At 33.6% G+C, this 27,862-nt stretch overlaps 1 protein-coding gene across 1 annotated transcript in view; it reads left to right on the top strand.

Moving 5' to 3' along the window:
• Positions 1-27,862, top strand: part of LOC136042578 (tolloid-like protein 1) — a gene marked incomplete at its 5' end in the record, with an annotated part of 59,486 nt that overhangs the window by 28,920 nt on the left and 2,704 nt on the right. Inside the window, 6 exons of the mRNA XM_065727539.1 lie at positions 1,403-1,584; positions 3,869-4,040; positions 7,946-8,174; positions 11,658-11,788; positions 13,055-13,241; positions 18,999-19,159. Coding sequence (XP_065583611.1) covers positions 1,403-1,584; positions 3,869-4,040; positions 7,946-8,174; positions 11,658-11,788; positions 13,055-13,241; positions 18,999-19,125 — 1,028 coding nt within the window. The remainder of the gene's footprint in view (positions 1-1,402; positions 1,585-3,868; positions 4,041-7,945; positions 8,175-11,657; positions 11,789-13,054; positions 13,242-18,998; positions 19,160-27,862) is intronic.

The raw sequence follows: 27,862 nt of genomic DNA, 5'->3' as shown, positions 1-27,862 counted from the left end.
CAGAGTTGGAAATAAAATGATAAAAAAAAACAATGCAATTGCTTATAATCTATTAAACGATTTCAGAGTTAGATCTGTAAAAAAAAGAAAAAAAAATTAAATCTTTTACGAGTTTTTTCCGGAAGATCATTATCATCTTTCCTCATCATACTAAAATGCTTCATAACTATGAATTCTAACTTTATGTGCCCCTAGTAATCAAAGGTGTTAGTATTTCTGTTTCTTTATGAGCATATGGCAAAGAGAACTGACCATTTTTTTTTTACCTGATACCTTGGAACGCAAATAATAACAAATAATTAGTTTTCAAAAATCATAATTGCCTTTTCAAGCGCACTGTAAATTTATTTTGTCGGTAAAAAAAAAAAGAAAAAAAAAAGAGATTCCGCAATACCATGCAAATGATTCAGTTGAAGTTAATCTAATTATAGAAAATTTTCGAATTGTTTTTTAAACTATATTGTTGTATTTACAAATAGATAATGAATAAATCTAATACTACGACTATTGCTTGTCTCCCCGCTCTTATCAAAGAGCTTTCATATTTTCGCGGCAGAGACACATTCATCTTCCCTCTTAACATACCCAGAAAGATACCAAAAGGGCAAAAAATACAGAATTTTGTAAAATTGTTAATAATATATACTCAAAGTTTTAGTTCATGCCTTCTCAGTGATTCTAGCATTCTAGCAATTCAAACAAAATTTATCTGCATCATATTTCTTTTTATACTTTCTATTTCCCATCCTCTCGCCCTCTATTTCTGTACTCTCAATGTTTCTCCTTCTCTATTCATGTTATTAGAAATATAAAATTTATCTGCATCATATTTCTCGTTTATTACTTTCTATCACTCATCCTCTCGCTCTCTTTTTCTGTGCTCTCAATATCTTTCCTTCTCTATTCATGTTATTAGTAATATGAAATTTGTCTGTATCATATTTCTCATTTAGACTTTCTATCACTTATACTCTCGCTCTCTATTTCTGTACTCTCAATATCTCTCCTTCTCTATTCATGTCATTAGTAATACAAAATTTATCTCCATCATATTTCTCGTTTATACTTTCTATCACTCATCCTCTCGCTCTCTATTTCTGTACTCTCTGTATCTCTCCTTCTCCATTCATATTTTCAGTAATACAAAATTTATCGGCATTTTATTTCTCGTTTATACTTTCTGTCTCTCATCCTCTCGCTCTGTATTTCTGTATTCTAAATGTTTCTCCTTCTCTATTCACATCTTTAGTAATATGAAATTTATCTGCATCATATTTTTCGTTTATACTTTCTATCTCTCATCCTCTCGCTCTCTATTTCTGTACTCTCAATATCTTCCTTTCTCTATTTTTTCTTGAACAAATTTTGGTACAGTGAATAAAACTTTCGGTTTTATTTCTAGTATGTGGTGGCGAGTTTACAGCTGAATCAGGCATTATCAAATCGCCATTTTACCCTTCACACTACCCAGGTAACAAGGAATGCATCTTTAAAATTGGGCTACCACCTGGACGCGCCGTTTCATTGGAATTCCAAGAGTTTGCACTGGAGAGATCAATATCCTGCATGTTTGACTATTTAGAGGTACACTATTTTTGAGAATCCGTCCTAAAGCAAATTTACCTAGGCTAGTATAGTTCTACTGCCCTGGGTATTAAAATCTCCTAATAAAAATACCATATTTCCAACTGGGGTCCTATCTATTTGTTCCTGTAGTTGTAAGTAAATTCACGTGAGTCACAACCATCTCTGTCTATCAGGGGTATATATTACTATGACTGATACCCTGCACTTTTTAGTCATAAAATAATCAACTAGCACTCTGTTATTAATACCTTCCCAACCTAAACAACAAGCAGTTTCCTTGTTCGTCGTACCCCCTATTCCCTGCCTGTGCACTCATTTCTGAGTACACAAATTCTTTATTACTTGATTTCATGTTTTTACCCCTGGGATATGAGTTTCTGAAAATGTTGGAAGGATAAACGATAATTTTGCTTTTTGTTTATTTGTGTTTTAGAAGGCTGATTTTTCATAAGTTGAATTTAGAACAACCTACTAAAAATACCTCTTTTTTGCGCTTTCTCGTAAGTTATATTGAATTATCCCAATTTGTTCTTTATGGGAATTTCGCATGATACCATGAATGATTGCTTTCTCAATCTCATAGGACTATAAGTTCGATACTGTAACTGGAAAAATACACAATTACTGATTCTTGCTGTCGCATGTCTTCTAACCACAGATTTTGTCGTGCACAATGTTATATGTCGGCTAACTGAAGATTTTGTTGTGCTTCATTTTCGGTGTTCTTAAATTCTTGATGTGACACTGTCATTCTTTTTCTTGTAGTGATCTTTCCTTCACATTTTCAACCTGCTAATTTAAAACTGATGGCAAAGAAAAAAATTGTCTTTCTGTTTTTTTTTCCTTTGGTTTTGTTTTAGTTGATTGATGCTCTGTAAATTTAATTCAGAACAACCGACTAAAAAAAATTACTTTGCACTTTCGCTTAAGTTGTTCTGATTTATGCAATTTATTTTAAATGAGAATTTCACATGATGCCATGAACGAGACCACTCCCGATCCTATAGAATTTTAGGTTCGATACGATCAATCCTGTCGTGCTATTCATATGAAAAATATTTTTTTCGAAAATTATGACTCTAAACGCAATTCTCCTAAGTGGTGATCTATGCACATCATCCTTTCAAGCCTAAAAGCGTTTGTGGTGCATTTTTCAGAATAACTTTTCGTGTGGTTTTCGAGAAAGAAATATATACACCCAATTATTTTTCTCTTAAAGAGAGTATAAATATACATGGACATGATTTTAAACATTTTTGACTTTGATGTGAAAAAAAATCTATTGATAATGGAAACTGCTACGAATCCTGAATTCTTGTATATATGTTCACTAAAAAACTGGAACAAACAAAAAGGGGAACATCAACTTTGTTTTTTTTTATATCTTATAACTAATATTAAGACCATTTTTATGTGTAAAAGAAAGGTCTTTCTGTGTGTCCAAGCTACGGTTAAAACCACTTTGATATTTTCTAATCATTTTTAAGGACAAAAGAGTATATAGCCTTTTACAGAAAAGCTTGAATTTCTGGATAATTGACTACCATTAGAGGGAACGGATGAACCGATCCTTTGCAAAAGGGAGATTTTGTTTGAAGGAGAAGGAGGATTAATAATTTTAAGTAAATTTCCTGTCCAACTATCCGTGTGAGTGAAGAAGGCATTTGAAGAAAACAACAGCACACATTTCAAAATACACTTTGAGCCAAATAGAGTCGAAGAAAATAGATTAGATTGTTCAATAGATGTTCCTTGGCTTTAGGATACAGCCTCTTAACCTCAGTCTTCTTAAAAAAAAAAAATATAATTTGTTCTGAATTACTACATTTACCAATTTTAGCACTGCTAACAACTCATTGCAGAGCAAAACCCTGTTTCTTGGATGTATTTACCTCAACCACTACTCCTCTAGAGAGATTACCTTGCAGATTAACAAAACAAAACATTAACAAAACCAATATATATATATATATATATATATATATATATATTTACTCTTGTACACGTGAGGCTTCTATATGGCTCACGGATGGTGACGACGGTGATGACAATATCTCAGTTTTAATTTATTGGTACTGTGGGGTTCAGATTGTATCCCACCTCCTGCAATAAGTACTTATTCTAATTAAAAATTTTAATTTGGTCAATTTAGCTGCTAATTTTTAACCTTTTGCCGCAATACATGGGTAATTAAGTGTTAAAAATCTGAATTAATACATTTTATACGAATTTTTGGTGTCAAACTTTGTCCTTTTGCTACTGTATCTTTTTACTGTTCCAGATACGTGATGGTGATGACAGTAATTCAACTTTAATTGGTCGATACTGTGGGGGTCCAGATCGTATTCCACCTCCTATAGTAAGTACTCAAAATTTTCTGTGGCTCAAATTTCGTACGGATTCATCTTCCCATGATAGAGGGTTTTATGCAAATTATTCATCCATTGATGTTGGTAAGATTTGACTTGTTTTTTTTTTTTTTTAATTATGCTATAATGATTGCTGCATACAATGTTAAGTGTGTGTATATTGTTAAATATACTATCAGAATACCATATAATTCAGTATTTCTCAGGATATATGCACATATCCATTAGGACCCATTAGGGTCATTGATTAAGTAAAACCTAAATTAACAGCAACGTCCTAAGGTTAATTATTCTTATCTGGCGTAATTGGAAAATAATCACCAGGAACCAAAACTGACAATACCTTAAAATTTTTTTTTTTTTTTGAGAAACTACAAGGAATGTGATTCGGTCGCAACTTAATTGAAAACACTAAAAAACTTGCATTCTGTAATTATTCGATAATCAAGCGTAAACTGTTAACTGTTTGAATTTATAAGTTACACCAAGTTTAACGTTTCCCAAGATTAAATATACATACAGATTAAATATACAATTTTATGAGCTACACTAAATTTAACGTTTTGAAAGACTAAATATATGTTGCTCAAAGACTAAATATACATTTTCTCAAATCCCTAAGTTTCATACCTGTAGATGATTTGAATGAACCCAGAAACACAATTTACCTACCTTAAATTCCTAAAATTATTTCAAATTGACAATTTCTGTTTAAAAACTAATTTCTGTTTTTTCGAAAGTAATATCGGTCTAATGAGTCTTCTCAATTCTGGTAAGGACATAACCCTATTTACTCAACCAAGAGGGGTATATTAAATACCATGTAGTTGTAGAAATTATTACATCAGTCGAACTCCCCAAAACCTAGGAACACGGTTATAGCAGCACAAAGAAAGTATAGAAAAATTACTAAATTCTTAATGATAGTCTAGCATCTTTTGGTTCAGATTTAAGCAAATATATTCTCAATAATTCAAACCATTCTTTGTTATTCGACGGAACAATTCTAATTAGCAATGACCTAGGAATCAAACAAATTGTCTGTGAAGCGATTGAGATCAAAAGAAACTTGAGCAGTAATACAGCCTTAAATAGAGACTTGAGTAAGTACACACTCAACCCTATGTCCACAAAATTAATCATGGCAATTATTTTAATACACCATTAAATAAAAGTAGGAGCCAATCAAAATAAACCCGCTTCCAAAAGAAATATAAGATGAACAGCACGAAGAGCAAATATTGCAATAAGTATTTGTTCGAATTTCTAATCAATTTGGGTTGATTGAATGAATAAATCTTCTGTTTTTATCAATATTGGCTGACCATATATAAGGTGAGGGAGCCTGGACTCTTTTAAAGAGATTTATTTAATGATTTGAGTCAAAAGACTGGTTTTAGCGATGTGATTACTTTAGTAAGTTTTCTTTTTCTTTGTTTTGTATTTTGCTGATGACAGCCGTTGAATATTTTACCAAAATAAGAGAATAGATTATACTATATTATACTAATGTATTTTTAGAATATATTATACTAATGTATTTTTTACAGTCTTCCCTTTTTTTCTTTTTTTTTTTTTTTTTTATGTGATAGAAAGACAGTGTGATTTTTGTCACTGTTTCATTTGATTTTTTGCATTCCAACTAAAAAAATTTCAGAGGGATGGTGCCCCTAGTCTTAGTTTTTGTATTTAATTTTATGTATGTACCTTTACTTTTGTGTAGTAAACATTCACAAATTAAGGAAGTGTAACAACCTTTTTTCACATCTTTGCTTTAGCACCAAAATTTAATTAAATTCTGTTCATTGATCGGTATATCTTTTCCACCAAGCTCATAAGTTCATCAGTCTATTATTCCAAATTGACAAACAAATAAATAAATTAAACAACACTTTCGTGCTGGAGAAAACCTATGAGGGTTAGCAGTCGCGCGAGAGTCCACCTACCTATTAACTCGACTATTTACTTAAACCTCAACTATTTAATTAAAACTATTATAAATATGCCAATATTAATAAACTATAACCTATATATAGAAAAAAAATAGAAAGATTAACAACTGAATTAAAATATGATTGATAAATAATAATATAAAAAGAATTTTAAAAAAATCTAGTCTCCACCACTCTTCATAACTCAGCTCCCCCTCTTTTCAACTGCCCCATCCCATCCTGCCCTCCCAACCTACCTTAGCCCCTGCCCATCCTTATCTTCCCAGCCCCCCTTATCTTCTCAGTCCCCCTTACCTCTCCAGTTCCTCTTCTCCCCTACCCAACTTACTAGCCATTATAAAATTAAGCGAGTTTCTTCCAAAAAGTAATCTTTTAAATTGTTTTTGAACTGATCTATGTGTTCCGCCGCCCTAATGCTCAATGATACCTCATTCCATACGGATGGACCCGTTCTTTTCATTGAAAATGAAGACGTGATACCTCGGTGCAAATCAACTACTACATTATCGCTTTGCCTAGATCCATAATTATGCAGGTCACTATTGATTTGGTAAGAACTCTTAAAAAAGTCAGGGGTTAAACCATACTTACACTGAAACACAAATACTGCAGCTTGGTAATCTTATATCTGACCTACATTAAGGAGCTTCAGGGACCTAAAACGAGCATAGGTATCATGTACACCCTGGGCATGTTTGGCTCTTACTCATAACGCCACTGTTTAAAACAATCAAAAACTTCAACGTAAAGAGCGGCGCGTTGAAGAGGGGACATCCCCTTTCGTATACGGAATAATCTCTGTTCATTTTCAGTTTTAATGTCGCTCCTTACTTTCAGTTAAAAGAGCTTGTTTTTATTTTATTTAATAACATAAAAGAACAAGAAATTGCAAAAAAAAACCTCTCTGTTGTTAACCCGCGTCGGGGGGGGGGGATCACCTCAACCTTCCTGCTCTATGTCGTCTAGCTTGAGCTCAAGCTGATTCACGCAGTTTTGCAACAAATCATCAAATTTAGGATAAAACTCAACATATACTGCATCATAGATTTCAGAAGCCATTGTTTCATCTGGAAACTTAGCTTGAAAATTAGCTGCAGTCTGCAAAGTCATTTTTTTTTAGCTTTTCTTTAATTTTTATCTCGATTTATTTAGCTTGGTTTTGTTTTGTAGCTGCAAGTTCATTCTCTGTAGCCACAACTAGGTTACAGGGATCAGCAGTGGGATTTTCTCTTAATAAACAGATTGATTGATTGATTGATCTGAGAGCAGGCTACCTGTTATCGACTCTTGTCCTCATTTTCGAAACTCTCGGTAAACATCAGGAGGATTTTTTAGCTCTGCAGACGCATGATTAACACCCTTAGTTTTATTTGTTGATGCTTCCTTCTCATTGCCATGAAAACTAAGTAAAAATAGAACCTGACGGTAGTATTATTTGTCATAGCTTAAAACAACAAATTGGTTGTCTCCGGTATTTGTCTTCATTCCTTCTTGGATCCAAACCGGCCAAAGGGGATAGCCCGTAATTTGGCGAGGAACCAACTCCGATTTTACCATTAGCTGGATCCATGACGGCAACAACAAATATAAAAAATCAATAAATATAGAACTTGATTAGCATCAGATAGAGACGAAAAGAAACTTATCTTTACGTGGGCAGACCCACGGATGGCAGTGGCAATCACCTTATTGGTCAGTAGCCCGATGGACTTTGGAGACCTGCGGGTTGTCAACTATCCTACTCTGACATCTAGAGCACCATCCACAAATAATATCCAATTTTTTCCACACACCACACTTGGCTATTGTATTCAATTTCCTCAATTTGAAACGCCAAAAACTCAAAAATCTGATTGCACAAAAAATTCAAGTATCAGATTGCACAACCTCTATAATCGCTGAAATTTATTAATACTGTTGATAAATAATAAGTAATATCGTCATATTTTATCAATTTGTTTCAGCCGATGTCAGGAAGTTCGTAGGTAAAAGCGGAAGTGTGCTATCTTTTAAAATTGACCGATATTACTGTTTTAGGATGTGGTGGAATTGTGACAAACAGTTCAGGAACAATAGCATCACCACTACACCCTCAGGCTTATCCACATGGTATTACTTGTCGCTGGATCATAAAAGGCGAGCCTGGAAGTGTTATTAGATTGACATTCCAGACATTTTCTTTGGAAAGAAGTGCCAGTTGCAAGTTTGACTATGTTGAAGTCTTTGACAACAGAAGTGTGTCAATGGGCTCTGGGAGGATTGGAAGGTTTGTTAATAATGCTATATTGTTTTTGGTATATATGATTCTAGGTTTTTATATTTCCATTAAACTATAGGATATGGGATTTCCTTTGACATAGGATTTTCTGTTGGGAACGTTTTAGAAAGGTGTTTTTGCTGTTCTGGTCGTGCTCACAATTGTTAGCAACAGCTTACTTTTGATCAATAGAAAAGGAGTAATCGATAACAAGTCTGTTTATAATGATGATCTAATCTTTTAAGAACTACCATTGACCGAAGTTTATATCGAAGAAATAGAAAAAAAAAAAAAAAAAAAAAAAAACAACTAAAAACACAATGAAAAAGATGCACTGAAATTATCATTGGCCGAAAATGTCGTCAGTTCAGTGTCACTTTTATTACTGACGTGTCATGAATGCTCAACCACTGTTTCATTGGGTTCATAATCCTAAACTTTTTACGATAGAGTCTTCGGTGCCACTTATGAACCTTTAAAACTTTTTTGTTAACCAGAAGCCGAAGAAATATGCTATGAAATTAGAAGACAGAATCCTCACCTGAAAATAAAACTATAAAAAATAAAAGAGAACAAAAATAGAAAATGAAATTGTTGTTCGTGTGAAATCTCAAGGACTCTCTATTTTTGTATCGCAAATTCCCTTCACTTATTGAATTTCAGTATGGATTTCCAGTTTCCACTTTTTAATCAGACCATCTCATATATTCTAGAATAAAGAAATAAAGGCATCCAATTCCTTTATTACCGCTGTCTGATTTTTTGATTTCTTTAGTTTGAGTATTATATAACTATATGCAATTGTACTCACGCAACAATAATTACCTACTATTAGTTTCAGTATTTATTTCCATCTTGAAGCGATTTCATATATTAAAAAATAATTACTTTTTAAATTGTTTTATTAATTTTGTTACTTTTATTATTTCTACCTTCAATTTTCTCATTTTATAGTTGGTCTCTGAATTCAACTCCTAAGTTTAAATGTCTGAAACCCAGTTGAATGTGGTTCAAAGTCTTACAAAAAAAAAGAAAAAAAAAAGAAAATTGTAAACTATTTTAATATCTGACTGTCAGCTGAATTTGGATTAAGATTTTGAAAAACGTATATATACTAACATTTGAAAGGTAGTTTCTTCAACCCTGAGCTTAATGCTCATCATTTTCCTTCTGCTTTTTTTTTCTCCCTTCGTTTACTCAGATTTTTGCTGCATACGCTGTTCCCAATTCTGCAGAGACAACTGATCGGTTTTGCTTTTTCTTTTTATTTATATGTCTAACAAACATTTAATGCTTCAAGCCCTAATTTTAAAATTAAGCTTAAAACAATAAAATTTAAAAATAATCTCCAATCTTTACTTTGATAAATAAACTCACAAATTGTATACTAATGATTCAATTTTCTTTTAATCTTACATTCAAAATCTACAAGGAGTTTCCTGTAATAAATTGAATTTTCTATAATTTTCAGAAACAGTATTTCGTGCATTTCCATTTTTTTTCAGAAATTTGCCAACACAACTTTCCATGAGTTTCTACGACTTTCTTTTTACAGCTTTCTATAAGTTTGTGAAAAAACATTTGTCGATAAAAACTGTTATCATTAGTGTTTGTTAGGGTGAAGGAAATGCAGCAAAATTGTATGAATTGTGAATTATACTTCGTTGTTCACCAAAATGGTTGTTTACGGTTGCGCTCTAAAAGCCAAATTGCACTAACAATAAATAATTATTTGTTATTAAATTTATCTTAAAATGGTTCATAGCTACGCATTTACCCCCTTGTGTGCTCATAATAAGCAAAAACTATTACTATTTAAGTCTTTTTCGCACTCATTGCACGAAGAATTGACCAAATTTTTTTATAGCCTGGTGTTTTAGAACTCAAAAATTAATAACTAGTCAATGATTGTGACGGATAATTACCTTCTGGAAGAAAACCCGTAGTTTCTGTGCTCTAAGCTTCAACAGAAGCATGAATTGACCGATTTTTATAATTTTTATTAAAGAAAGAAAAGATAACAAGGATTAGTAAATTTATGCAGTAACTAAGTTTTTTCATTACTTCTTTACATTCTTTTACTTTCTCTTTACTTCCTTTTTTACTCTTCTTGCTTAATCTGCTGCCCTATAAATTTTTTTTAATACTTGCAACTGTTATTTTAGTTTGAGTTATTTTAGCATTTTATAGTCCGAGTTTTCTATAATCATGCTTGTCAATAAAATCAAGATTAATCATGACTAAAGTGTCGACAATTTATCTTGTACGTATAAAATAAGTAGTACTAAAAACGTTAGTTTTATGATTGACCAATTAAAGTTAAGACTTGAGGCAGATTTTTTTGAAATCATAAATGATAAAACCTTTGAATAATGTCTTTCTTTCTGTGTACCGAACCTGACAGGTGACTGGCATGGAGCTGATGGAAATTTGTTCTGGATAAATTTAGTGTTGATATAGGCTTCCCAAACTTAGTAATTTTTTTTTTATTACAATCTTTGTGGCTTCATCAATAGTGAGGACATGCCGCTAGTCTTGGTAACTTTCTCATTTTATTTTATTTTCAGCTTTTATATATTTGTCATACCTTTACTTGACTGTCTCATGCGATTGACTTTTAGGAATTACTTCTACTTGGAGGTTTGCCAGGTGGTGACGGATTATTGAGCGAATCTCATTTTTAAGTATTCGTGACAGTGTATACCCTAATGAAGATAATCCTGCCGGGCTGTATACTGACGGATTGCCCTTAAGGTTTTGTTCTTTTAGGAACGAGATTCGAGAACTTCTACGATAGAGGTAAATGCATGAATTTATAAGAAACTCAATATAATATCCATTTATAAACGATCTTGGTTCGACTGCAGAGGCTTGGCATCAGGGTCTGTAGAAGCTTCTGCATTAGCTATTCGATTTTGAGCACGTTTTAACATGCTAAAATATGATATGACTGTTTGTAGGACCTGCAAAAAAGGATATGTTTATTCTGCTACTGGTCTTATACACAACTTGGAAAGAAGCAAAATAGACGCATCAGAGGGCTAGCTTCCAGATGCAGGTGGATCTCAATTTTCTGAGATGTTCAATTTATGCGAAATCTTACGAAAAGTGGATTCGAAGAAAGCGTGGTGTACACAGTCTTTTATTACCTCCCCTTAAAGAAAAAATCAGAACAGGCCTTCGCCTTTTGCTCCTTTAAAGTGCGAAACTCATCTGTTTTAATGCATCAGAGCTGACAAGCCACATACCCAAATCACCCAAAAGTTTTTCGCTATTTTTGCCAGTCAATGCCATTTTAATTTTCCACCTCATAAGTAAATATTTGATAAGAACAAGGACCACTTATAAATATTTGCCTTTTTTTTACAAGTGACTATAATGTGACTTGAAGATTAAGCGAAGAATTTATCTTTACTTCAAAGAACTGGATGGAAATTGGTTAGTACTTGCCTATTTAATCAATTAAGGAAAACAATTTTTCATTAATTTTAGGTTTTGTGGGCAAACTACACCTCCTGTTTTAACGACAGTGGACAATATTATGACAGTTGTGTTTAAAGCCGATTCTAGCATTGCTGCTGAAGGATTTACTGCTGTCTACAGTATTCTGAATACCACTCACGGTAACTTGTTTTTATTTTTAAAGGATTAGGTTTTATAAGATACGTAACTGTTTTTCAAGGACACGCAATTTGGCACAGCGCTAAAATGTTGCTTGTTAGTTGAAAATGTACATAGCACGAAGACATTTTTCAATTTTTACTCACAATTCTGAAAATAAATTGAAAACCAAGTATTAGCATTTAGAAAAGAAATGCTTTTGTGGTTATAGATGTCCTGGCTAGGTATGTCATTGACAAAAAATATGAAGTAGAGGAAAATGAAAAATATGAAGAAAAACATGAAGTAGAGAAATACGAAAAGTATGAAGTAGATAGCTAAGATGTGTCATCTTAGGAACTGATGACACAGATAGTGTGTGCTTGCTCATGGTTAACGTACGGTTAAATTTAGTTTTGATCACTATTATTTGAGCGACTAAAGTGATTTAATGATGTTACTTTTGTAAAATTTAGTTAGGTAAAAATATGATTTTGTTGTTTCTTTATTTTTCCTTTTTATTTATTTTGTTTCCTTTTGATAGATAAGAAAAATAGGTCTTTTTGACCTTTTATACAGTCATATCCAACCTAATAATTATGAGAAACAATTACAAAAGCCTCTCTTGTCGGAAATAATAGTCACTCCTAGTCATAGTGGATCCAGAAATAACTATGCAAAGTGGATGCAACTACAGTTTGTCGAAATAACTGAAGAGTTACAACGGATAAATTATTTCTAGAAGTTTTTAAAACCAAATTCTTCTAAGCAGATATTTCTCTCCATTCTGACATGGTATATATGCCAACTAAGCCACTTTTTAATGATTTAAGCACTGAGAGAAGAGATAATAATATTGACACTGTCTAGATAAGAATAATATATACATAAATGATACTATATAAAATTTTTGCCATAATGCTTAAAGATGGAATAGCAACGGTTGTTGCTCCAAACTACAATATTAATTAGATAATTAAATCCACAAATTTTATTTGAACAATTATAACATTCAAACAATATTAATTTCTAATTATTATTATTATATAATGTCTAATAATTATAATTAAGTAGTTCAGATTATTATAATCATTAAATAAATACCTCAAATTTTATTTGAACAATTATAACATTCAAACAATATTAATTTCTAATTATTATATAATGTCTAATAATTATAATTTAATAGTTCAGATTATTATAATCAATAAATAAATACCTCAGTAAGTTTCTTCCGATCTAGTTGTTGCTCACGTTACAATTCACATTGACCGTCATTTTGTTTGCAGCATTTGGTGGAGACTTTTACACTGGATTTGGTAGCATAAGCAGTCCTGCATATCCAGCCATGTATCCTGCGAATAGAGACTGCGTCTGGACTATTTATTACCGGTATGGCTATCAGTTATTATTGTCAGTTTTGGATTTCCAATTTGAATCTCATGACAGGTGCAGCTTCGATTATTTGGAAATAAGGTAAGTCTTTATGATGTTTGAAGAATTTAAAAATGTGTCTCATGTAAATTCTTATGCTCATTATCACATGTCTTCCTGATTTTTAGAATTTTCAGATGCCTGGGCCCCGTATCTGGTCAATTATGCCACAAAATCATGCAGGTTATGCGGAAGGTTTAAAAAGATGTCTGAAAAAATATGAAAATACTTAGGTTTCTGCTTTATACATGCTTACAAAGTACGATTATTCAAATATTTTATATGCGCCAAAAACTGAAGACAGAACTGAACTTGTTTAAACCAATGTCCATTGCTGAGATTGAAGAACTCTTTTTCTGAGTTCTTGGGGTTCTAGAAGCAACGTATGGAGTGAAGACATGGACTTTAAACGAAAATCGAATTGGCCGATTTGGAAACTTGATCGCTACGAAAGCTCGCTGGCATCCCTTGCCTTGGTCTAATATCAGACGACTTACTCAATTCTGAAGACCTGAACCTGCTTAAACTGAAACCGGAAACATCACTTATCTTGGTCTGATATCAAGCGGATGCTTCCCTTACTCAATTCTGAAGATAAAAACTGACAACAGAACTGAAGATGCTGAAGTCGATCTCTATTGATGAGACTGAAGACGCTCTTTTTCTGAGTTTTTGGGATTCTGGAAGCAATATATGGAGTGGAGACATGGACCAGAAGCTCGAAAGCTCCGAAAGCTTGCTGACATCAACTACCCCAGCCTAATATCATGCGACTTCCTACTAAACTTACTTAATTTTTTCAATGCCATCGTGATGACTATTCATTTCAGTCGTTTCAATGACAGAGCCTTCTTCAATCCTTCATGTCCTTGGTCCAGCTTTCAAAAATAGCGTTTAAAGGAAGATTGATGCCCCTCACCCAAGAAGACAACCACCTATGTGTAGCATCGATATTGCTGGGACTACCCGAAGTCACTTCTTTTAGTGACTGCAGGGAATTGATAAGCTGACAAGAAGCGTGATAGCAGGAACAGAAGATACCTTGAGTAGGCCAATTCAGGTAGATTGGAGCATAACTAAGTAACATTAGGTAGACTCCAAATGTGAAACAAATTACTTAGGGAAAGTGGAAAAGGTTAGGACTATCATAATTATTGAGGCAAATCGTGGGTTATGCTATAACCCACGCTCAAGAACTGAAAAGTAACTATTAAGAAAAAGAAAAATGGATTAAAAGTATAAAGGATAGGAGAGTAAAAAGAATTGCAGAATTATTTGAAAATTTTGGAGGTGAAGTCAGTAAAACGGCTCTGAAATGTCTTAAAAGAAGGAAATTAATGAACAAAAAGAAAGTAAACAAATCAAAAGAAGAAATAGCACACATTTGTACCATATTTGTCGCTATTGAGCCAAAACCTTAAACAAGCGCTTTAGAAATGTAATATTGCCGTATGGTTTAGGCAACAAACTTCAACTCTAGTTTTGTAACTCCTTTATACTCAATACCCAATAAACAAGCCTTAATTAGTTTGGTTTACAGGGTTCGTCTTGTTCGTGTGAAAAAATTTCATTTGACAGACTCATAAGTAATTAATTAACTCACCTATGAACATATTTTAGCTTTGACAGTTGGAGATGTCTTAGAAATAAAAAGCATGCGTTTCCACTTTTAATTCATAGGCATTTAATTCTGTTAATGACAGATTTTTAGAACATATTTTATTTCATGTTTTAATCCCAAAGAAATAACTGTTCGTTTTAATATTTGCAAACACCTACATGTCAAAACTGCCCTGTGAGCTAATAGTAAATTTAAGTCACAGTGCTTATCTCTTGAATCGCTGTTTTGAAATTTTAAGGTAACTCATATTTGTATATTTAATAATCTATTATTTACGCTTTTTTTCAACCTAAGTTCTATTCACTTTAGTTACAGACTAAACACAATTATTGAGGTAGTTTCTTTTGATGTTTAATGTATCGCATTTGTGACCAATTCAGTCTCAAATACTGGTAGCCCATCTAGGACTAGATGGTTTAAACCAATGACCAGATGCAAGGTCCAAAATGCACCAGATGGGAACTGTCATAGAATAATACAAAATCTTTGTAAGACGCCAAAAAAAGATACGTAACCTCGGAAATATTTTTAAGCCCTGAAAAGCTATCCTATCATATAAGCTCAAAATACCATGACACAAAACTCAAGACTCGCATATCAAAATAAACAAGAAAGAGGAGCTAGTCAAGTTGCCTCGCAATCGCCAATTCAGAAAGACCAATCGAAATCTTTACAGAATAATACAACTCAAATTGAAAAGCCTTAAAGTGCAGAAAGGTAACCCCAGACACATTCTGACGTCCTGAATAGACTCAATCTCAAGCATTTTACATAAGTCCACAATAACATGATACAAAACTCGCAAGACTCCGTTACGTTGCTCTTTACTCCCTTGTCAAAATAAAGAAGGTGAAGTTGGTCAGGTGCCAACCAATTACCAGCTTATGTCAGTCTCAGAACCTGTATTCTCTTTTTTTTTTCATCTACTAAACGACTTAGTTTCTTTTAATATATTTTTTGTTACGTTTCTGACCAATTCCGTCCCAAAACTGGCAATCCGGCTGGGGCCAGACCAAAACTTCGTAGAATTTTTTCCAAGACGCCTAAAAAGATGCATAACCTCAAACAAATTTTGAAGTCCTGAAAAGCTTCAACCTGCTTCGCGTCATACAAGCTCAAAATTACACAATGGAAAAATCACAAGACCTTCATAGATTTATTCTTGGCTCGCTCATTAAAAGAAAGAAGGGGAAGCTGGTCACGTAGCCTCAGAGCCAGTCTCTCTTTTTTTTCTTTCCTATTTTTTTTACATTGGTTAATCGAGTTGACTGCTTTTGATATTCTGTTTGTCACATTTGTCACTAACGTAGTCTCAAACCTGGGGATCCAGCTCGGACCAGAAGAATCCTCCATAGGGTAACAAATAATTGCAAGGCATAGTAGGAGAAACCTAACCACAGGCACATTTTGACGTCCTAAAAATTCTATGCTTCCATCACAATATTAAAGGTCAAGATAGCATGAGTTTAAAACTTAGAAAATGTCGGTGCATTTCTTCTTGACTCGCACTGTAAAAAAAAAGGAAGCTGGTCACGTAGCCTCAGAGCCGGTCTCTCTATTTTTTCTTTTTTTTTTACATTGGTTAACCGAGTTGACTCCTTTTGATATTCTGTTTGTCACATTTGTCACTAATTTAGTCTCAAACTTGGCGATCCAGCTTGGACCAGAAGAATCCTCCATAGGGTAATACAAGTAATTACAAGGCACAATAGAGCAGAAACCTAACCGCAGACATATTTTGACGTCCTCAAAAATCTATACCTCCATCACAATATTAAAGCTCAAAATAGGATGAGTTTAAAACTCACAAAACGTGGTGCATTTGTTCTTGACTCGCACTTTAAAAAAATAAACGAGAAGATAAAGCTTGGCAGGTGGCATCATAACCAATTACCAACTTCCACTCTGCTTAACGGGTCAGGGCCAGCACAGCCCAAGTCGGTTGTACTCTATTTGCCCACTTATTAACGCCTTTAGTCAACATACTATTGCAACTATAGTATAACCTTCTAGGGATAGCCATAAAACTACAGAACTTGCAAGAACACTGACGAGAAATTCGATCACGTACAGTACATGCACACGAATGTTAACGTCAGAAATTACAATTTGGGTAAAATATTAACCCTGATTTTCTCTCAAATAATCTCCAGGTGTCAACAAAATTGGTTCAATATAAAAAACCCACGAATCATCAAATTTATATTTCTTAAGAAGTCTCAAGCTCCATCACATTATATAACTTCAGCTCCACTGCGGTGGCTTTAGGAGCTTTTGAGCTATGAACAGTTGATACGAGTTTCAGTAAAATTGTATTCAAGTATTTTTTACTGATCCTCTTAATTTTTTTATATATTTTGTTTATATATACAAAATAAATATATTATTCATATATTAACTACATAAAATAAATAATAGCAATTTAAGATATATCTTATATACACTGTAGTGGGCTGGTTAGATTTAAGTGAGGTACAACTTAGACTTTAGCTTTAATAGTTTTAGTTGCTGTCAACTTTAAACAGTGTTTGCTTAAATCAAACAGTTCGTGGTAACGAACTGTAAGTTGGTGCGACTCGGCTCAATAGTAACTGAAACTCTAGAAGATCGAATTTTGATTTTAATAGATACATCAAAACAATTGCTTTTTATGCCGGTTCCAAATATTTAAAATTCTTTAAGTTTAGTGTTACCCAAAAATGGGGATAATCACCCCCTAAAAGTCACGAAATTTTAATGAAAATCGTACCATCAGATTCAGCATATCAGAGAACAGTACTGTAGAGGTTACAAGCTCCAGTCTCCAAAAATGTGGAATTTCGTATTTTTTGTCAGAAGAAAGATCACAAATATGTTTTTTTTTCTTCCCTGGAGTGATCGTATCAAATCAATAATCTTAGCATATCTGAAGAGGACTCTTTTGAACTGAAATTGAAAGCTCTAGTGTCCTTTATAACAGACCTAAGTGATTGGAGGACAACTAGACCCCCCTCTCACATCCCTTTTTTCTCGAAAGTCTTCTGGTCAAAATTTTGCGAAATCCACTTTGTTCAATGTAGTTTAAAGGTCCCATAACTATGTCTTTGGAGAAAAGATGAACCCACAGCCCCCAGGGAAAGGGCTGTAAGTTATCACATTTGCCCAGTGTTTATAAGTAGCATTTGTTATTGGGAAGCATACCAACATTTTTTGGGGGTGGGAGGGATGTATTTTCTGCTGGCAGGTAAATTTTTCAAGGGAAGAATGTTCCACCTAGAAGAAAATTTCCAGGGGTGAGCTTTCCAGGGGAAATTGTACATTGGGGGAATTTCCCAGAAAATTACAAAAGTATTTTTATTTGTCTTACTTTCTCTTTGCAGACTCAATTTTACATGTAGATATGTTCGAGGGCAATTGTCGAGTGGAAATTTTCAACAGGGTTGGAATCGTAAGCATTTTCGAGGGAAGGGGATTATTTGCGGGAGCAATTCAACTTTCCACTGGGGGAAGGGGGATTTCAGGCATGATTTAAAAAATGATCAGAAATTAGTATTTTTGAAATGAAAGTTTTCTAAGGAGAACTTTTTAGGTGGAATTATTCAAAAAAAGATTTTCAGGGGTAGGGGGGGGATTTTATGCAAGGGTTGAATTTCCCGAGAGAATTTTCTGCGGGGGTATTTTACATGGAAGATGATTTTTATGGAGGATTTTTCCAGGGAGAGGAAACTTGCCATGGATGAAGAAACAGATTCCCCGGTAATATTTTAAAAACGGTCAGAAAATCAACCAAAACAAGTTTTTCCAACTAAATGTAAGGAGAAACATTTAAGCTGAAAATGATCAGAATTTATTCCGTATTTAAAGGGAGATTATGCTAAAATTGGACTTTGTTCTTATTCCTAAAGAACGTGTCCTGAAAAACAAGGGCCATTTAATTGAAAGTGGAAGCTTTCTTAAAGTACTAAAAAAATTATGCCTAAGGAGCGAGGGACTTAGGAAGGGGGAGCACCCTCGTATACGGAATAGTTTCTCAGTTTTAAAGTTTATTGTCATTCCTTACTTTCTGTTGAAAAAAACTTGTTTTTTTTATATTTAATTCTTTGTAAAGGGAAGTGGTGTTGCCTCCGTCAAGTTCTTGAACGTTTTCTATGTATATTGGCAAACTAAAAGGGTATTGTATATGTATCTATTTTTTTTAGGAATGGGAAATATGCAACATCTCCTCTAATTGGACGGTATTGTGGAACAAATATTCCACCAACTATACCTTCTCATGGGAATCAGCTCTATATCAGATTTGGGTCAGATAATTCTAGAAGTCAATAAGGGTTCCGCATTAGCTGGGAGGCAACTGCAACTGGTAATCTTGTTTTTTATACTTTGCCTTTATTGTTAGTTAAATTACCATAGGTTTTTTTTCTTCCCTTTATTCATCTCTATTCCAATTAGACCCTAGCACTGACCTAGCAGTGAACACTTATACTCACTTTACTGGTAAGTTGCTGATATTACCAAAAATTTGCGGCAAAACAGGCGACAGAATCTCCTTTAAGAAATTTATTATCCGAAGTTTCATGCCTGAACATGAAGTCATGGTCTCTGCGGCAAAATGTATTTACAAAATCTTGAAAATAAAATTGTTATCATTTCAGTACTGAAACATGATGATGTTTGGGTAAGAGCGAACTATGCTGCTAGAAGAAAAATCCTACCAGATATAAGTCCCAGAAAGTATCCAATCGAGATGGATAGAGTGAATAAAAAAAATGCTTAATCCTGTTAATCCTAATCCTTTTAATCCAATAAAAAGCTTAATCCTGATACCCTTCCCTATCCCTGACGTGACTAGCCCATTTATTGTTTCAAGCTCAGACCACAACCTATTTCTTCTTTTTTTTCGGATTTCCTGGACACTATTCGATTCAGAAGACCGGACCACTAGCTCAAGCAGAATCCTGTAAGAACTGCTGAGAGTTCGATGTAAACCAGTTGTAGATCTTTCCCACAAGACTGTGTCTGCTGCCGGGCAATAATGACGCTTACAAAAAGAGGGTCAAAGACAATATGCACCAACTACCATCCTACCTGTCAAATCAACCTGACTACCAAAATATTCGCCCGTACTATACCCCTGTGAGTCACAGTTCTGTCATCTTCAGTCATTCAGAAGTATCAAGCGACTTCCCTGCCCCTTCCCACCCCGGAAGATTGACCAATCAACCAAAATATCACAGTGTGTCAAATCTTAAAAAAGTTATAGGGAATCTTGCCACTACCAAAACCTGTAATAACTGTTCTTTGACTTTGAACAAGCATTTGACCTTATCTGGAAAAATGACCTGTGCCATATTCTCCTCCATTACCAATTCCCGCGAAGCCTAATTGAAATCGTCAAAGATAGTTACTCTAAATTTAGGAATCGTGTTATGGCTGTGATGGTCTTAGGGACAGATTCCAATTGCCCACAGAAGTCATTCGAGAACGTCTTCAGTCTCCGGAGTTTTTGTTTTACCTTTTCCTTGCCATACCCTTTCCTTACCTTTTCCTTTAATTAAAATCAAGTAGTTGTGTGGGTACCAGGCCATGGCTAATTGTAGATTAAATAAAAAAAACAAGTTTTTTTAAATGAAAGTAAGGAGCGACATTAAAACTTAAAACGAACAGAAATTACTCCGTATATGAAAGGGACTTTTCCTCCTCGACACCCCGCTCCTTACGCTAAAGTTTTTTATTGTTTTAAAAAGTAGAGTTGCGAGAAAGAATCAAACTTTAGCGCAAGGAGCGGGGTGTCGAGGAGGAAAAGCCCCTTTCATATGCGGAGTAATTTCTGTTCGTTTTAAGTTTTAATGTCGCTCCTTACTTTCATTTAAAAATACTTGTTTTTTTTATTTAATTTCTGAAAGTTTTTTAATTAATGCATGACTGATTTTGGCTCTCCGTACATAAATTATTAAAATGAAATTTGCATATTAATTCTTTTTTTGGCTAAATGGCTTTCTCTTAGTTTTGATCAGACGATTTTGAGAAATAAGGGGTGGGGAAGGAGGTCTTGTTGCCCTCCAATTTTTTGGTTACTTAAAAAGGCAACTAGATCTTTTATTTTTAACGAACGTTTTTATTAGTAAAAAAAAAACGTAACTTAAGAATTAACTTACGTAACAAACTTTTATATTCTTATATTTTTGATTATATATATGAGGGGGTTGGTCCCCTCGTTAATACCTCGCTCTTCACACTAAATCTTGTTTTATCCCAATTCTTTAAGAATGACCCCTGAATCAGAAAGGCCGTAGAATAAATAGTTGAAATTATTTAAAAAAATTTTAGCATAAAGAGTGAAGTGTTTATCTCCTCCTAAATACCTCGCTCTTTATGCTAAAGTATTTTTAGAACCCCTCATATGCGTAATAATCTCTGTTCCTTTTTAAGTTTTAGTGCTTCTCCTTACTTTCAATTGAAAAAACTTTTTCATGTTTATATTTTCATTGTTTTTTTTTATAGTAATGCTAGAAAGTCCTGCGCCCTTTTCATTGAATTTCTCTTCCCCCATGAAATACTCCTCCAAGTAAAGATCCTCCCATATAGCCCCCTCCCCTGAACCCCACACCCAAACCAAAAAACCCCCTGATAACGTCGATACACTTCCCAGTAACCATTACTTTATGTAAACATTGGTCAAAGTTTGTAACTTGCAGCCCCTCCCCCAGGGACTGTGGGGGGTAAGTCATCCCGAAAGACATAGTTATTATAGTTTTCGACTATGCGGAACAAAATGGCTATCTCAAAATTTTGATCCGTTGACTTTGGGAAAAAAAGAGCGTGGGAGGGGGCCTAGGTGCCCTCCAATTTTTTTGGTCACTTAAAAAGGGCACTAGAACTTTTCATTTCCGTTAGAATGAGCCCTCTTGCAACACTCTAGGACCACTTGGTCGATACGATGACCCCTGGAAAAAAAAACAAAAAAAAAACAAATAAACACGCACCCGTGATTTGTCTTCTGGCAAAAAATACGAAATTCCACATTTTTGTAGATTGGACCTTGAAATTTTTTCTATAGGGTTCTCTGATACGCTGAATGCGATGATGTAATTTTCGTTAAGATACTATGACTTTTAGGGGGTGTTACCCCCTATTTTCCAAAATAAGGCAAATTTTCTCAGGCTCGTAACTTTTGATGACAATAACTAAACTTGATGAAACTTATATATTTGAAATCAGCATAAAAATCCGATTCTTTTGATATATCTTTTAGCATCGAAATTCCGTTTTTTAGAGTTTCGTTTACTATTGAGCCGGGTCGCTCCTTACTACAGTTCGTTACCACGAACTGTTTGAAAAAGCCAAGAAAGATGGTCCAAGTGAGTGAAAGGCGAATCTGGCATAAGCTCTTTTTAGTTTTATACAAAAATGATGTCAGTTCATTCGTTGATAGGTAAGTCTATCTATCATCCGACCATGCGTCATTCCTAGGGCAGATAATATCCACTATACTTGTATGCAAAATTGGGGACTGTTTTTGCTTGGACTCACAAGCAAAAAAGAAATAAAATCAATCTTGAATTAAAATCAAGTTGTGGAAATCAAGCCATGGCTAATTTTAGTAAAAGCCAAGACAGATAGTCCGAGTGAGTGAGAGGCAAATCTGGCTTAAGCCCTTTTCAGGATAGTATAAAAATGATGTCAGGTCCCACCACTTCCACAGAAGTCCTTCGAGAACGTCTTCTGTCTCCGAAGTTTTTTTTTATCTTTTCCTTACAATTATGCTCTCCCTGTTAAAAACGCCATGGAGTGCACCCATAGGAGGGTTTTCACAGACAAGCTAGACAAAACATTGATGAAACGACTGAATCGCCTTATGAATCATAAGCTATGGCCAAAGACACGCTGTTAGTGACTAGCTCTTTAGGAGTGGTCATAAAAATATCCAAAGCAATTGCTAGATGTGACTCATAACAGGATTGAATTGATAGAAGGGTGGTTCACTACTATGAATTCCAGTTTCTAAGCCTTTATGCTCATACGACGCACCAAGGATCCGTCCCAGCAGTTGAAGGACAGATCATTATCCGTGCTTACCCAATTATACAAGTGATACATTTCGATTTTATCCACGAGTGTCACTATTTTTGTTCCGTAGCTCACTCAATCCACGTTTTCCAGTATACTTTTTTATCCTATTTGGGGAAAAACCATTTTTTTTTCGCTTGCAGGTCATCTAAACAGGCTGTTTTTACAAGATGGAACCTTAACATCTTCAGGAGTTTTTCCACAAGCGTAGACACAGTGAACAACAAGTTACTAGCATAGTTACCGTAGTTACCAGCTATTACCGCTCAGTAATATCAGCTCTCAGTCTCACTGAAATATCAAATTATTGGCAAATCCACTTGCCCTGAGAATAGTTTACGTGATGCACCATTGTCTTATGTGACTGCGTCAGTTTTTTTATTCAAAATAGATTTTAAATAAAAATTCGCAGACTAGTTTTACCCATAAGGAGCTTACGCAGATACCTCATGCTTCTCATACAAAATGCTTTCTTTTTATTGCATTTTTCAAACATTTTGTAGTGACAAACTGTAAATAAAGAACGACGCGACGCAAAAGTAACGAAAACACTAACATACTGAATTTTGATTACAATATATCTATATATCAAAAGCTACGGCAATCTATGGCTAGGAACCCGAGAAAGTTTGCCTGATTTTCAAAAAAGAGGGGAAACACCTCCTAAAAAGTCAGGCTTTTTCAAATATTCTTAATTTAAATAGCACCATCAGATTCAGCGTATCAGAGAACCTTACTGTAGAGGTTTCAAGCTTCTACCTGCAAAAATGTCGAATTTTATAATTTTTTCCCGGAAAAAAATCACGAATGTGTGTTAATTTGTTTGTTTGTTTTTAGTTTTTTTATTTTTCAAGAGTGGTCGTATCGAACCAATGGCCCTAGAATATTGGGAGAGAGATCATTCGAACGGAAATTAAAAGTTTTTTAACTTTCATTAAAAAGATTGGTGGGCAACTATCCCCCCCATGCCTTTTTTCCCCCAAAATCGTCCGATCAAACTTTGAGCTAACCCTTTTGTTCAGCATAGATGAAAGCTCCAACGACTATACCTTGACATGATCTCCTGCAGCCCCTTGGGAATGGTGTTTACGACGATATACAAATTTTAAATTATTTACATATAATATTTGTTATTGGGAAGCATGCATACATTTTTCGTGTGCGTGGGGGGGGGGATGTTCTGCGGGGAGAATTTTCCACTGGGAGAATTTTCCATTTGGAGGAAAGTTCCCAGGCGGTTAACTTTTCAGGGGATAATTTTACGCTGGCGAAATATATCAGAATTCCTAAACGAAGTTGCCGACTCAATTTTACGTGTTGAGATGTTAAGGGTAATTGTACAGGGTAAATTTTCACTGGGACTGAATTGCTTAGAAAATCTTCCTGGGGAGGAGGATTTTTCTGTTTATGTGGTGCTGGATTTCCCGTCATTATTCAAAATTGCGAAATTAATAAGAAATTAAATTAAAAAAAAACAACATTTTTTTCAATTGAAAGTAGGGAGCAACATTAGCACTTAAAATGAACAGAAATTATTACGTATATGAGGGGGACTGCCCCTCCTCAATACCTCACTCTTCATGCTATATTTTGAATTTTGTCCCAATACTTTAAGAATGACTCTTGAAACATAAGGATCGTTTAAGCAGAACAATAAGAAGCTGTTTTAAAAGTACTAAAAAATAACTTTAGTGCGAAGAGGGAGGTATTGAGGAGGGTGCAAACCCTTCATATACGTAATAATTTATGTTGTCTTAAGTTTAACCTTGCTTCTAAACTTCAATTGAAATAAATTAATTTTTTTTTATTTAATAAGACATAAGAATAATCTACGAAAATAAAAAGAAACTTTTTTCCCAGCAAAGGTTTAAATAGTAATCTAATATTTAATTAAAAATTTTGCAGTCTTGTGGTGGCGCAGTGGATTTGACCTTAGCTTGGTAATACGGGACCCAGAGATCGAATCACGCTGCAGGAATGCACTGCAGGGCCGACGCAGGGACCTTAGTAGTCAAGAAGCGTCGCTAATCTATATATATAAAAATAAGTTGTCTGTGTGTGTGTGGGTCTGTCGGGTGACGTCATGTTTGTGTGTTGACTGACGTCATGTTTTCGACTGACGAAATTACAGACCGGGACATCGGGACACAAATGACGACCGGGACACCGACACATCTATCTATATATATATATACTAGCTGTTGGGGTGGCGCTTCGCGCCACCCCAACACCTAGTTGGTAGGGGCGCTTCGCGCCCCCCAAGCCCCCCCGCGCGCGTAAGTCGTTACGCGCCATATTAGTTACGCACCATTGTAGTTGTGTCCCTATGTCCCACCTGTGAATATATATATATATATATATATATATATATATATATATATATATATATATATATATATCTATATATATAAAAATAAGTTGTCTGTGTGTGGATCTGTGGATGGATCAGGTGACGTCACCTGAAAAAACTGGATCAGGCGACGTCAAAACTGAAAAAACTAAAAAAAGGCAAAAACTACAAAAAAAGACTAAAAACTAATAAAAAAAATAAAAAAAGCTAAAAAACTAAAAAAACTAAAAAAAGGCAAAAACTACAAAAAAAACTAAAAACTAATAAAAAAGCTAAAAAACTAAAAAAACTAAAAAAAGGCAAAAACTACAAAAAAAACTAAAAACTAATAAAAAAAATAAAAAAGCTAAAAAACTAAAAAAACTAAAAAAAGGTAAAAAACTAAAAAAACTAAAAACTAAAAAAAACTAAAAAAAAGGAAAAAACTGAAAAATAAGCTAAAATAAAGGTAAAAACCAATAAAAAACTAAAAAAAAAACTGAAAAAACTAAAAAAAGGCAAAAACTACAAAAAAAACTAAAAACTAATAAAAAAAGTAAAAAAGCTAAAAAACTAAAAAAACTAAAAAAAAAAGGAAAAAACTGAAAAATAAGCTAAAATAAAGGTAAAAACCAATAAAAAACTAAAAAGAAAAAAAGGAAAAAACTAAAAAAAATTTTCATCTAAAAAACTAAAAAAAACTAAAAAAGGTAAAAACTAAAAGAACTAAAAAAGAAAAAAATAAATGACGACACTCAAAGAGAAAGCGACCAGGACAAAAGGAATGTTCGATTAGCAATCAACAAAGCACCGGGACACAGGGAGTATAAATGACGACCAGGACATAAGTAAAAAAAAAAACTAACAAAACTAAAAAGAAGGTAAAAACTACAAAAAAACTAAAAAGAAAAAAACTAAAAAAAGGCAAAAACTACAAAAAAAACTAAAAACTAATAAAAAAAATAAAAAAGCTAAAAAACTAAAAAAACTAAAAAAACTAAAAAAAGGTAAAAAACTAAAAAAACTAAAAACTAAAAAAAACTAAAAAAAAGGAAAAAACTGAAAAATAAGCTAAAATAAAGGTAAAAACCAATAAAAAACTAAAAAAAAAATTGAAAAAACTAAAAAAAGGCAAAAACTACAAAAAAAACTAAAAACTAATAAAAAAAGTAAAAAAGCTAAAAAACTAAAAAAAATAAAAAAACTAAAAAAACTAAAAAAAAGTAAAAAACTAAAAAAAAATAAAAAATAAAAAAAACTAAAAAAAGGAAAAAACTGAAAAATAAGCTAAAATAAAGGTAAAAACCAATAAAAAACTAAAAAGAAAAAAAGGAAAAAACTAAAAAAAATTTTCATCTAAAAAACTAAAAAAAACTAAAAAAGGTAAAAACTAAAAGAACTAAAAAAGAAAAAAATAAATGACGACACTCAAAGAGAAAGCGACCAGGACAAAAGGAATGTTCGATTAGCAATCAACAAAGCACCGGGACACAGGGAGTATAAATGACGACCAGGACATAAGTAAAAAAAAAAACTAACAAAACTAAAAAGAAGGTAAAAACTACAAAAAAACTAAAAAGAAAAAAACTAAAAAAAGGCAAAAACTACAAAAAAAACTAAAAAATCTAAAAATCTAAATAAACTAAAAAAGAAAAAAAAAGGAAAAAAATAAAGGAGAAAAACAAAACTAAAAACCGAATGTATATACAGACCGGGACACCGGGATACAAATGACGACCGGGACACAGGGAATATAAATGACGACCGGGACACAGGGACATAACTACAACGGAGACACCGGGGGAAACAGGGGGATATAAATGACGACCGGGAAACCGGGACAGGGAATGGTCGATTAGCAATCACCATCAACAAAGCTCAAGGGCAATCATTAGAATCATGAGGTATAGATCTGAATACAGATTGTTTTCCCATGGACCATTATATGTTGCATGTTCAAGAGTCGGTAAACCTGACAATCTATTTATATGCAAAGACAATGGGACAGCAAAGAATGTTGTATATTCGCAAGTTTTACGTAGTTAAAACCATATATATATATATATATATATATATATATATATATATATATATATATATATATATATATATATACATATATACATATATATATATATATCTATCTATATTCACAGGTGGGACACAGGGACACAACTACAATGGCGCGTAACTATTATGGCGCGTAACGACTTACGCGCGCGGGGGGGCTTGGGGGGGGGCGCGAAGCGCCCCCACCAACTAGGTGTTGGGGTGGCGCGAAGCGCCACCCCAACAGCTAGTATATATATATATATATATATATATATATATATATATATATATATATATATATATATATATATATATATATATATATATATATATATATATATATATGTATATATATATATGTGTGTGTTTTAAACCACGTAAAACTTGCGAATATACAACATTCTTTGCTGTCCCTTTGTCTGTGCATATAAATAGATTGTCAGGTTTACCGACTCTTGAACATGCAACATATAATGGTCCATGGGAAAACAATCCGTATTCAGATCTATACCTCATGATTCTAATGATTGCCCTTGAGCTTTGTTGATGGTGATTGCTAATCGACCATTCCCTGTGTCACCGTCGTCATTTATATATCCCCCTGTGCCCCCCCGG

Source organism: Artemia franciscana, unplaced genomic scaffold (genome assembly GCF_032884065.1).
Source record: "Artemia franciscana unplaced genomic scaffold, ASM3288406v1 Scaffold_1508, whole genome shotgun sequence".
NCBI lineage: Eukaryota > Metazoa > Arthropoda > Branchiopoda > Anostraca > Artemiidae > Artemia > Artemia franciscana.
The sequence above is the reverse complement of the archived record's forward strand: the minus strand, read 5'-3'. Positions and strand labels throughout refer to the sequence as shown.